Genomic DNA, 11,365 nt, shown 5'->3' on the forward strand with positions numbered 1-11,365 from the left:
GACGTCCTGTTGAACACAGCCACAAGGCCATTCCCTTCGGCTGCCTCGTGACTTCTAGCTTCTGTGAGCCCACTTCCATTACATTGCAATCCTCCTGTCTCAAGCAGTCCACGATTCAATGGTTTCTTTTATTTTCTAGTACAAGACTACGACTGTGGCAAGATGTACTCAGGTACTTGATGCCATTGCAATAAAAGGGTACTAGAAGGGCTGTTAAAATTGCTGAGGAGCGATTGTAAGTGTGTAATGATCATGAAGGGTTTGTTGGAAAGCTGGAACGTTGTCACTTGGTTTTCAGATCGAACAACCGCCGAAGAGAAGTGATTTCTTTATATGTTTTGAGATGGGTGGTGACTTGGGTGATTTTGCTTGTTTACCAGAACGCGCGCCTGCTAATCAGCCTATTATTAATTTTTTAACTTCTTTATTTTCTACCATTTAGAAAAATGATTGGGCTTGTGAGGATTGCTAGTTTGGAGATGTTTTTATGTTCACTACGGACAAATTTAATCTTAGCTATTAATTCAGGCAGGTCTTATTCAACCATCCTTCGAATTTATTCAGCTTGGCGAGCAAAAAATACCTTGCGTGACTCTATACATCTACATTTGCAAATCAGGTAAAAACAATTAAAAATTAAACATCTGCGTGACATTAAAAGACAATAAAACTGAAATGAACGCATCCAAAAATAAAAAGATTCATAGAGCTCATATCTATGATTACTTTCTTTACACCTACTTCTTTTTTATTGCTATTTTCCTAAGAAAACCCCTTCCCGTCCTTACAAACAAACCCAACTATGCAAGATAATTTTACCCAGAGCATGCAAGGTCAATTCATGGCTAACGTATCTTTACAATCTCTTTCCTTGAAATCCACAAAGCGTCGCAGTTACGATCCAAGCTTATCTCGTAGAGAGCAGCTTTACTTAGGGACTCCTGAGCAGGTACCCAACCAACGCAAAATGCGGCGAAGCTCATCAGCACAACCTCTATACCCATCTATGCTATCAATTCTTGAACAAGACATTCAGCGACCAAAAAGTGCTTCTCGGCCGCTGCGTACTCCTTCTCCAAGCTCGTCATGTAACTCCGACCCAGTCACTGGCTCTCTAGCAAGCATAAAATCTTCTACCATGAGTATGTTTAGCACGTTGCAAGAAGCTCTAGTCAGGGCCGAGAAAGCTGAGCTCCAAGCGAAAGAAAGTCAATTGAAATGGTGTAGGACTGTTACGGAATTGGATCGTCTCCGGGATGAAAATCTGCTGGTCAGAAATCAATTCGAAAATAGTCAAGCTGAATGTCACCGGCTGCAGGATCTTTTAGAACAACAATCATGTCAGTCTACAAACTCGGTGGCCGAAGCTCCCTCCGTCTCCAGCAGTTCCTCCAAAATGAAGTATCTATTGGATAAATTTAGTAGGAAAGCTAGGTAATGTTCAAAATTTTATCTCAGAAGCCGGCGGGGTAAAAACAAACATTCATCCTTTACATAACTCCATTTCAGGTCACTGTCGAGTAACATGGTGAAAAGAATGCTCCAATTTCCTGTCAAATTTTAACCATTTACCATAGAATGCATAACCTCCAGTTCATTTGAAGCTTGTCAAAAAAAAGTCTGTACATATTCTTCTCATAGAATGAAGTCCAATTTGGTACCTCATTGTTAATAAAAACAAAATGAAATAGTTTATCCGCCTGCTCACGCACGCTGCGCACTGGCATTGACAGTGTTTAATTTTCTTCTTTTCATCCGATGTTGAAATGTTTGCATAACTGCGAGTTCAACAGTGTGTTAAGCTCAACAAATAGGTAATGTCAAAACGATGCTCTTCTATCATTTGGATAAACATGTTAGAGAAGGTTGTTACAAATTCACCTCAGTTTTCCACAGAAGTTTACTACCGAGCACTGAATGACACGACGATAGAACTATTAAAATTTTGTTTTTAGAAGCATGAGGATTTTATCAGGTTCGGTCTCCCACCCACCACAGCTGTGCTCACCAACATATAAGATCAAAAAACGAATGACTGGAAAACAGTGAGGAGGATCAAGTGTCATTTACTCGATATTTGTGGATCTAGTCAAAATTGAGCTGTTCCGTGTCAATTCTTATGTTACGCGCAGGAGATAAGTATGAGGGGCGTTGACGAATAATTTGCTATTATAAAGGTAGAGGGATTTTGCATTATGTTTGGTTTAAACCAGACACGCTAATTGATGGGAAGGATGATAAACGTACTTCCAGGGCATTACCCAGTAGGCACGAATTAAAGCAAAAATCTCCATAAACGTAATTGCTCATGCTGAAAACTCGGTAAGGGGATATGGGGTATCGTCGCTTTGCATGTTCCACCATTTAGCAAGCAAGTAAGCAGAGTTTTCCCGGCTCTAGACCATGCTTTCAATACAAACCCCTTCTTCCGAAATGTAAAAAGCCATTGCATTAGGTTAGGAGTACACGAGATTAATACGTCAGATCATGATTCCACTTCAGTGATACTTCACGGCGTCCGTTGAATTAGTATCAATTACCAAGCCATTCTCAATCAAGAAATTGGCCTTCTAGGATCGCATTTCCCATAGGGCTGTACGGTCGCTTTTGGCTTTTCTGAACTTTTGAGATCATTTTGTTGACAGGTTGCGGGCATGGCTCTTTTTTTTGTTGAGGTGGTAAGGAGGGTTCGAAGTGATCCACTGGTTGTGCCTTATTCAGATGCTGAGAGAGGATTGAGAAATTCGGAGGAGGAGGTAAGCTGGCACGGCGTGAGAATTGAATGGGTAAATTGCCTTGACGCTAGCGAAAATCCCGGAAGGATAGTGTCAGCCAAATACTGAGACAATTTTTCTAGAGAGGGGAATTCCTGCAAGAAACACGCCGCCTCCACAAAGCGAAACGAAAAATAGGTGGGAAAAAAAACTGGGAAAGATTTTTGGCATCAAAAACTAATGCATAATATTATTTACACAAATGTAATGTTTTTAATAGGTAGGGTGATTAACAAAGCTTTGCAGGGATCGCCGGTACATCAACGCTGTCATCTAAATGGCATGATTAACTTACCCAGTTGCCGCCTGGTGAGGTGGGAGGGCTGGTGAGATGTAGTTGACGAGCGGTTGGCGGAGAGTAGGGTGGTAAGTGTTCTGGGGCGGAAAATGGGCCAAATGTCAGATGTTGTGTGGTAGATGATGGCTTATTGTCTGTCGATGTGAAAGATATAGGCTTCGCTGACATGCTGTGAACACAAAGCAAGGTGTAAGAAAAAGGGAGATTGGTCACCGCAACGGAACTCCCTAAAAATTATTGAGGTTTTTTTTTTTTTTTGGTTTACTTACAGGCGTGACTCGAGGCAATTCGCCAACCAGCATAGTCAGCCAATAGTTTGGATACCCGACAAACAAAAACTTTTGGCCCAAACTGTTCTGAAAAAGGGTCAATTCACCCATCCCGCTTTGGTCTGGAGTATGCAACATGACGGAAGAGTATCTGATAATGTGAGAATGGCCATGATCATTTGACGCCACGGCGCAAGTGCTCGGCATGACCCCCATATGAGTAGGAGATGCTGTCGATATTTATCATTAGCCAGGATCCCCACAAGCTGTAACTCATAGCTAAACAACTGTGTCTCGGAAGAAACGTGCTTGATGAACCTGACACAGGCGTGTACTGCTTTGGTAAGTAACTTTGAGGTAGCGGTTGTCTTTTTGCAAGCAGTCATCGATCAAACCGATTATCTCGAGATATACAAGATCCATGCCTAGCATGGTTCATGTATGTCCACCACGCAGATTCAACCGTGTCGCGCACACATCCCTTCTGTTTTCTCTGTTATCCGATACTCGAAGATCAAACACCCATTCGCAATCTCTGACTGCTTGCAAGGAGATTATTTGTGAGACGTTCGTTAATTGCTAAACATTTTTTCTTTTTTATTTCATATAGAGCGATAATACGGCGACAATGGGGGCTACTGGCAGAGGTGAGATGTACTTTGCATAACTGAGCAATGTGATTCGAACCAGAGATAACTATGATGTAGTGGTAGGGCGTTGCTATGACTGAAAGTGTATAATCCTATGAAATAAAAAGATTCGGACGCCACTGCCAGCGAGATTTGAGAGCCGTCACTTGGTTTCCTGCAGTAGCTTCCTACAATCAACAAACAATGAACGGCGAATCCTCGTCTTCGAATGCTGCATCCACCGCACCTGAGTCTTCTAACTTGATGAATGTTGGCCTTCAGGACGAGATGGTTGGTTTTGCAGTCACTCCAAAGACCGATTGCGAACACCTTCCCCGCACTCGACTGGTTACCGACTTGACGGACAGTATCGTTCGCGAAGCTCTTTGCACGCACTGCGGAAAGCCCGAGACTTGGCTATGCTTGACTTGTGGAGGTGTATATTGCTCAAGGTACGATTTTTCGTTCGCTGTATACTAGGAAAATCCCATTGTAGTCTAATTGTACCGCAGATATCAAAACAACTGCGCCAAATTGCATTCTACAGAAGCAGGGCACGCTATTGCACTCTCGCTCTCGGATCTCAGTGTTTGGTGTTATCAATGCGACGAATACATTACTTCTCCGGTAAGCGATTGTAGATAACTACGTGATGGTTAACATATTTGATCTAATACTCGTCTCCAGTCACTCGACACGTTGAAGCGTCGCGTTTATATACTAAAGTTTGATGCTCCACCCCCTGAGGGCAGTGAATTAGATGTTGGCGCTTGAAGCGTTCTATTAAACAGAATGTGAACATATTTCATCAGGGTGTGTTACTATGTCTTTTAGTATGGGAGGAGGGATATTCAAAGAAAATCAGCAGTAATAAAAAGGAATGATGGTTAGGAAGCGGTGCAGTCGGTGGTTCCCCGTGGATTATAAGCGGCATCTTTCTCTATTGAATCATATTCTCCTTTTAGAGAAGCATTACCCGTACCACCAATCAGTAACTGCGCCACCCTTCAAAAGTTGCATATAAGCAACCGAGACAAATACCATGAAAGCTCGACAATATGCCTGGTCAACTTCAAACTGTTCTTCGCTCAACGAAGCTTCCCATCCTGCTACGAGTTCCAAACGTAGAGGATGCCCCTGCGCTCTTGGAGCTCCTCTCCGACCCACAAAACACGGAATTTGACCCGCATGCTGGAAATGGATCCTTTAAACTTCCTCAAATCGAAGGCATGGTTGTTAGAATGCGCGAATCAGCTGATTCAGACGTACCTGGCCGAGTGAATCTTGTCTTAGTGGACACTTCGTTAGGCGACAAGGTCATTGGCCTGGGTGGGTTCGGCCATATCGCAACGGAAGGGGCCAAAAGGATTGGGGATGTCGGTATCATGATTACACCGGAAGCTCGCCACAAGGGCTATGCTGCAGAAGCCATGAAGATGTCGATCGGTTATGCCTTTAAGGTCTTGAAGCTAGACCAAGTCACTGCTACCATGCTGGCCAAGAATATTCCAATGCGCAGCTTGATGGATAAACAGCTCAAATTGACAGGCACCATCAGAGATGGCGAATTTGGCGAAGAGGTTTTCTACTCCGTTCTTCCGGAGGAATGGATATAGTTGTGTTCCCATACCCAGGAAAGCGTACATTAACTTGGTGGCCTTGCATCGAATACCCGCCATATATTGTAACATAGTTATGTATAGATAGATGGCTGTACAGTAGTTTACGGGGAAGACGTAATACACTCATTCATCCATAATGAAATGAAATACAACCAAAAGGACGACTGGCATGAATAGGTGTATCATATTGCTTGGTATAAATTTTGCGTATATGGCCCGATCAAACTCGGTAGCTGCCTTAGCATTCACCACTATATCACAAACGGTGCTGTCAAAGGTTCAGGTTGGATGGTTCAGGTTGATTTATGTGGAAAAAAGAATGTATGATAGGATAAAGTGACATAGTTGAAGGAATGGAAGTAAATACAGCTAGCTATTCAGATCAGTCAGAGTGATTCCTAGAGGAGCCACCGTTGCCATCCCAGAAGATTGTGATTTCGCCATCACCCGGAGCCGACATGACACTGTCCGTAACATTGGTACGATGGCTGCCGGAAGTGACTACGCTAACCGGTCGTTCTTGCTTGGCCTGGTCATCTACATATTCATCGTTACCAATTACGCTGTGGCGATCGTGAAAAGGATTATCGCTACTTGCTTGTTGTGCAGTCAGAGAACTCTGTGATGGAGCGGTATCTGATTCATTGCTAGTTTGCTTGGTGCTATTGGAGCGTGATGAGGTGACCGAGCCTGATTCTGGAGTCAAAATGGTTCGGACAGATCCACTTCTCTTCATACCACCTGTGCCATCTTCTACTTTGATAGTATTGATTCGCATCAACGTCGGTTTAGCTCTTTGCATTTGAACCGCTGATACAGAGTCGTTCCGCGTTACTGCATTCATAACCGAAGAAGCGACAGATTGGTCATCGTCATCGTCTTCAGGTGGAGTTTGATTTCCTCCTCTGGAGACGCTGTCCATCTTTCGTAAAGTGACAACACGTTTGAGCTGTACTGTACTTTCATCGTCCAAATCAGCAAATGGATTTTCAGATCGAGATGAGTATCGGGAGGTGTAGCTGTTAGGTGTAGAAGGATGTTGAAGATAGTCGTTTTGATTGCTGAGAGCGAGTGAGTTTCTGAGCGATGCGCCAGTTCCCAAGCTAGCACTTTGCATTCCCAAGCTAGCGCTTTGCATTTCAGTACGGGTATGATGCGATGATGGTGGCATATAGGCGATGGGTACCACGGCGGACTGGGTACCTGGTCGGTTCTATCAGTGTCAAAAAAATTATGGTTAGATTGTGGATATCAGCATGGAAATAGATAAAAGACATATTTAAGAGAAATTTTTACCCAATGTTCGGATGTCTCACTGTGCGAGTCGCCAGATTTCCAAAAGGGAAGACCTTGAGCTTTTCTTCTCTTGTATCGAATGATACCAAAAGCAACAAGTGCAATAACCAGAAGACCCACTAAGCCTCCAACCAGACCGGGAAGTAGTCCAGCATTTGACCCAGAAGAGCTAGAAGAGTCGGACGACGTTCCCAAATTCTTGCTGACACAGACTGGCACTGGGCAAACTGCACACTGATTCATTGTAGTTAAACTGCACACCATGTCGGATGAGCAAGCTGGGTTGCACTTAAGCTGGCAATTGACCGCTTGACAGCTAGTTCCAGTCGAAGCTGGTGCCGCAGATTGCGCTGGGGCAGCTAGGATGATTACAGCAGGTTTGAGTATTTTAGTAAAATGGTATACGCAATGTACAAAGAGAGTAGAATTGTACCTGAAGTTGGATCAACGGCCAATGCAAGGTTGTTGCTTCCTAATAAGACGGGAACAAGTATGGCCAGCATAGTTATTGCCCGGTGTATGGATAGCATGAGTGGAAAAAGGAATGGAACGGCTGCAAGCTCTCTGAGAGAGCTCTGCAAATAACTAAAGCCTCTCGGCTTGTACAACCGCGGACCTTCAATCGCAAGAATTGCATGGCTGGGAGTACCGGATCAGGAAGCCCAAAGCAGGTGGCCAGAACATCTTTACCTTTGGTCCATTTGCAAGAATGTACATCCATTCGCAATATTTACCTACTAAAAGCTATAAAATTCAGAAGCCACCTCGATGCCGGGAACCTCTGCAAGCGCAATCGACTGAGTTAACGAAGTTGAGCGAAGGCCCACGTGGGAAATGACCTGATCGAAGGCAATGCCGGTCCACTCAAGCTGAACGAAAATCTTGCTTTTATCAAACTCCACAAGCCATGGCACAACTCAGTCTTGTCCTGCAACTCACAGAGAATTTGGGGGAATCTATGCAAGCGCTCACTTGATCGATTTCAGCATTTTGCTAGTTTAGGTGATTTACCTTCAAGTTGACCATAACCCCCCATATCGCGTGACAATACCATGGTCTTCAAGCGACTGACTAAACCATCAGTTGAGGTCATGTTTGAGAACTTGACAATTTGTATTAGTGTTCATAGAATTGGATGACTTGTCGTGAGCATAAACTTGAGGGATTCAGCCTTGATTGAAAGCAAAAGTAATAATTAAACAACAATGTAAGGTTGTGTTGAGCCAATAACAGGACATTCCTGTTAGCATTCAATCCCCTCGGCTCAGAAAACATTTACTTAAACTGGTATCGAAAACCACTTTGACCGATTGTTTTTTTCACTCATGGTCAAATTCTAGTAATGTACATCCTTTTTATATTAACTATCATCTATACTTCCTTAGAGTCAACCCATGACTGTGAAAATGACATACCTTAGAGAAAAAAAAAGGGGAAAACGATATGGCTGGTGCCTGAAACCTAAAACGCTAAAATTTCAAACCGGGCAATAACTGACTGGAACGTCTCATGCTATGCAACTTCTGGCCATCAACGTATTGACAAACGATCCGGATGACCTATGTTTTCATAGCGTCACTGTTCTTCTTGCTTGTAAGCAAGATGACCTCGGACAAAGTATCGGCCGCAAATGACACCCTCCTGAATGATTTATTCTTAACGGATGTAAACCTTCGTTGACCCTTGCAAGACCTATCAGCAGGCATGCATATTATTTGCCGAAATCAGATGTCTTACATTGATTTCCTTTAAATGTTACGTGATTTCACTCTTCGAAATTCTGTTCGTCATCATCTTTTTCAATGATATCTTTATTGGCTACTTTTGCTCTACTCAGTTTATTGGTCATGGTTGGCCAGGCAAGGGTTGTGATGTGTCCAGAAGACACACAGATTTACCCTTCTGGATTTTCAAAAGGTCCTTGCTACCAGTCGTATTACAAGGCAATGGTAATCTTTGGTGATTCATGGACAGAAAATGGGTAAGATGAGGTACCATGGTTGGAATCAAATTCGTTATGATATTCATTTGCCCAATTATAGGGACGCTCCCCTTGATGCGAGTTCATATGCCGAAAACAATTTTGTGAGTGATACAGACAATCGTTGCTACTCCTAAATGCTAATTTATCTCACTCCTATAACTCATCCCATTTTTCCCTTGTTAGGATCAACGAGCAGTCAACGGGCCAACATGGGCTGAGTATCTTACTGCGTCCAGTGGAATAGACCTCTACGACTTTGCAGCCTCTGGTGCCACTGCTAATAACTCCAATTTGCCACGGCTTGTTCCAGATGCCGCTCAACAAATCGAGTCATATACCAACTCGCTGACGGGTGGCAAATCACTTCCGTTTGTCAGTACGTTGTATGCACTATGGTTTGGAGTAAACGATGTGCACGATACATACACGAATGTGCAGCCAGATGAGAGGGATGAAAAACTGGTTGTCGCGGCAGACTCAATTCTGAATGCGATTTCTACTTTATATCAAGGCCAAGGTGCTAGACGGTTTCTTGTAGCGCTCACTCCACCCATAGGTTACCTCCCAACTCTCACAAATGGTTCCACGTCAGTCGATCATGATGTGGCTGATGGTTTGGCACAGAACTTTAATCAGTACATTGTGGACAGGCTCCAAGCTTTCTATTCGGCCTATCCCGATACTGAAATTATCACGTTCAACTCGTATGCCTTGATTATGGACATGATTCAAAACCCAAATGTCTACAGTATCAGTAACAGCATAGAGGCTTGCGTCAATTCAGACGGTTCCCATTGCAGCGAACCAGATCAGTAAGTGACATCTTTTCATTCTATGATGGTGATCTTGCTATGCTGCCTAGGATTTTCACTCAATCCTTTTTCATTCATTAATTAGATATTTATGGTGGGACGGGTGGCATCCAACAAGTAAGTACATTGTGATTTTAACTAATGTCTGGTTGGGTACATGTTTTTAACGATGATACATATGAACAGCCAAGACTGAATCACACTTTTCATCTGTGTTGGAAGATTTCTTATTCAAGGGACGTAACAAACGGATTTCGAAGCACTATGTAAAGTCGTCTATCAAATTCCGAGCTACGTGATAACTGGATTATTGCGTTGGTGAAAGCACCGACGGTTGTACTCGATAGAAATCTGTAAATGCTAGTTAAATGCTAGTTACTCTATATTTTTTTGCGAAACACTCAGTAGCTGAGTGTTGCGGATTAAAGACTAATAAAATTAATCAAGTCTGATGATAGCAGAACATACTGTTTATTTTTAAACACTTTTCTTAACACCGTCCTCTAACAGGAACGAATTACTGAATCTTTTTTACTTTTTCTTTTCATGAGGGTCGCTTATGCTCTAAAGGCTGCTGAGTAGCAGCTATCACCATCACTTTCGAAACAAAAATGTCCCTTTTTGCACTGGAATATCCCATGCGTACATTTATATAGATTTACAGTATAGCATATAATGATTAAAATATCAAACAATCGGTCTGTTTGTAGTACTAGAGGATGATGGCACGCCATACCAACAACCCCCCGGCGTATATATGAATTATACTCGTCGTCCAAACCAACCTCTTGGCTTTTCACGCATTGGCTCAGTAGAATTTCTATGTCTCCTGCTTCGTCCAACACCACAAACACAAGCCAAGAAGTAAGCGCACGTTGCCAGGAATAATGCAATAGCTGCTCCTAAAGTCATCCACACCGCAGGACCAATGGTGACTGTGATGGTCGAAAGATGAAGGTCGTTTACTCCTGACTTTAGCTCGTTGTTGGCGACGATCTCAACAATAAACGTAGCCAGAGTAAGTACGAAGGAGATAAAGGTCAGGAAGGATGCACAGAGGGATGCAGGGCGATTGAAGTGGCCGAACAGAGCGATCAGCAGGGACAAGAAGGTGAGACACACAGCAGGTATGAAAAGGCCTGCTTGAACGGTGGTGATCCCCTTGTGTGCAATTGACGGCATAAGATTCTCGAGATCTCCGGTTAACCCAGGCAGTTCTACCAAAGGTTTTATTAGACCCACCATCTGAATGCTTCTACACATATATAAAAAAAAGGTTACTTACGGTAGTCGAACCCAAGTTTAGCTGGAGTGCAGTATGTGATGCCTTTGCCAGTCATACCTTCACACAAAGAAAAGGCACCAACTGTAATGTAGTTTGGAACACCAACTGCTCCTGTGAGTGCATTTATGATGCTGTTGCTAGATGAGACCAAATCGATTCGAGAGTAATAGATATCTCTGAAGAAGCCAATATTGCTGATATCACCTAAAAGAGCGAACAAGCTCAAAATGAAGGCGGCAAAGTTGAGGAAGGCAGCAATGAAGTCGATCATGGTGGAGGGAAAGAAGAAAGAGGTGTTTTTTGTTGCGGATCAAGGCACTTATGTTGACTTGTATTTTTTTTTTGCTTAGTTCTTCTTTCAACCATTGCCAAGGCCTTCAAGCTGGTAATGTAATT

At 43.1% G+C, this 11,365-nt stretch overlaps 8 protein-coding genes across 8 annotated transcripts; 5 read left to right on the forward strand and 3 right to left on the reverse strand.

Annotated features, from left to right (window-relative positions):
- The first annotated feature begins 646 nt into the window (after window positions 1-646).
- On the forward strand, window positions 647-1,659 carry K450DRAFT_302214 (uncharacterized protein). The gene is made up of 2 exons (XM_051593766.1): window positions 647-1,434; window positions 1,510-1,659. Exons 1-2 carry the CDS (start codon window positions 803-805, stop codon window positions 1,562-1,564), a joined length of 687 nt encoding a protein of 228 aa, XP_051442117.1. The 5' UTR covers window positions 647-802; the 3' UTR covers window positions 1,565-1,659.
- Window positions 1,660-2,848: 1,189 nt separating this feature from the next.
- Window positions 2,849-3,260, reverse strand: K450DRAFT_253730 (uncharacterized protein). Its single transcript, XM_051591081.1, has 2 exons — window positions 3,070-3,260; window positions 2,849-2,925 (listed from the first exon to the last, which is right to left on the reverse strand). Exons 1-2 carry the CDS (start codon window positions 3,238-3,240, stop codon window positions 2,854-2,856), a joined length of 243 nt encoding a protein of 80 aa, XP_051442118.1. The 5' UTR covers window positions 3,241-3,260; the 3' UTR covers window positions 2,849-2,853.
- Window positions 3,261-3,951: 691 nt separating this feature from the next.
- On the forward strand, window positions 3,952-4,925 carry K450DRAFT_253735 (uncharacterized protein). Its single transcript, XM_051591082.1, has 4 exons — window positions 3,952-4,422; window positions 4,483-4,597; window positions 4,658-4,783; window positions 4,862-4,925. The coding sequence occupies exons 1-3, from the start codon at window positions 4,175-4,177 to the stop codon at window positions 4,742-4,744; spliced, it is 450 nt and encodes a 149-aa protein (XP_051442119.1). The 5' UTR covers window positions 3,952-4,174; the 3' UTR covers window positions 4,745-4,783; window positions 4,862-4,925.
- Window positions 4,644-5,851, forward strand: K450DRAFT_253736 (uncharacterized protein). Its single transcript, XM_051591083.1, has one exon. It carries the CDS (start codon window positions 5,029-5,031, stop codon window positions 5,584-5,586), a length of 558 nt encoding a protein of 185 aa, XP_051442120.1. The 5' UTR covers window positions 4,644-5,028; the 3' UTR covers window positions 5,587-5,851.
- Window positions 5,675-5,953, forward strand: K450DRAFT_253737 (uncharacterized protein). Its single transcript, XM_051591084.1, has one exon. It carries the CDS (start codon window positions 5,762-5,764, stop codon window positions 5,930-5,932), a length of 171 nt encoding a protein of 56 aa, XP_051442121.1. The 5' UTR covers window positions 5,675-5,761; the 3' UTR covers window positions 5,933-5,953.
- Window positions 5,853-7,711, reverse strand: K450DRAFT_253741 (uncharacterized protein). Its single transcript, XM_051591085.1, has 4 exons — window positions 7,322-7,711; window positions 6,889-7,247; window positions 6,191-6,805; window positions 5,853-6,121 (listed from the first exon to the last, which is right to left on the reverse strand). The coding sequence occupies exons 1-4, from the start codon at window positions 7,416-7,418 to the stop codon at window positions 5,975-5,977; spliced, it is 1,218 nt and encodes a 405-aa protein (XP_051442122.1). The 5' UTR covers window positions 7,419-7,711; the 3' UTR covers window positions 5,853-5,974.
- An 894-nt stretch (window positions 7,712-8,605) lies between these two features.
- On the forward strand, window positions 8,606-10,151 carry K450DRAFT_253749 (uncharacterized protein). Its single transcript, XM_051591086.1, has 5 exons — window positions 8,606-8,869; window positions 8,931-8,973; window positions 9,056-9,684; window positions 9,770-9,801; window positions 9,871-10,151. The coding sequence occupies exons 1-5, from the start codon at window positions 8,691-8,693 to the stop codon at window positions 9,981-9,983; spliced, it is 996 nt and encodes a 331-aa protein (XP_051442123.1). The 5' UTR covers window positions 8,606-8,690; the 3' UTR covers window positions 9,984-10,151.
- A 144-nt stretch (window positions 10,152-10,295) lies between these two features.
- On the reverse strand, window positions 10,296-10,901 carry K450DRAFT_253750 (uncharacterized protein). The gene has a single exon (XM_051591087.1). The coding sequence runs from the start codon at window positions 10,864-10,866 to the stop codon at window positions 10,447-10,449; it is 420 nt and encodes a 139-aa protein (XP_051442124.1). The 5' UTR covers window positions 10,867-10,901; the 3' UTR covers window positions 10,296-10,446.
- Window positions 10,902-11,365: the final 464 nt, after the last annotated feature.

The sequence above is a fragment of the Umbelopsis ramanniana genome (assembly GCF_025399195.1).
Source record: "Umbelopsis ramanniana AG unplaced genomic scaffold K450scaffold_54, whole genome shotgun sequence".
Lineage (NCBI taxonomy): Eukaryota > Fungi > Mucoromycota > Umbelopsidomycetes > Umbelopsidales > Umbelopsidaceae > Umbelopsis > Umbelopsis ramanniana.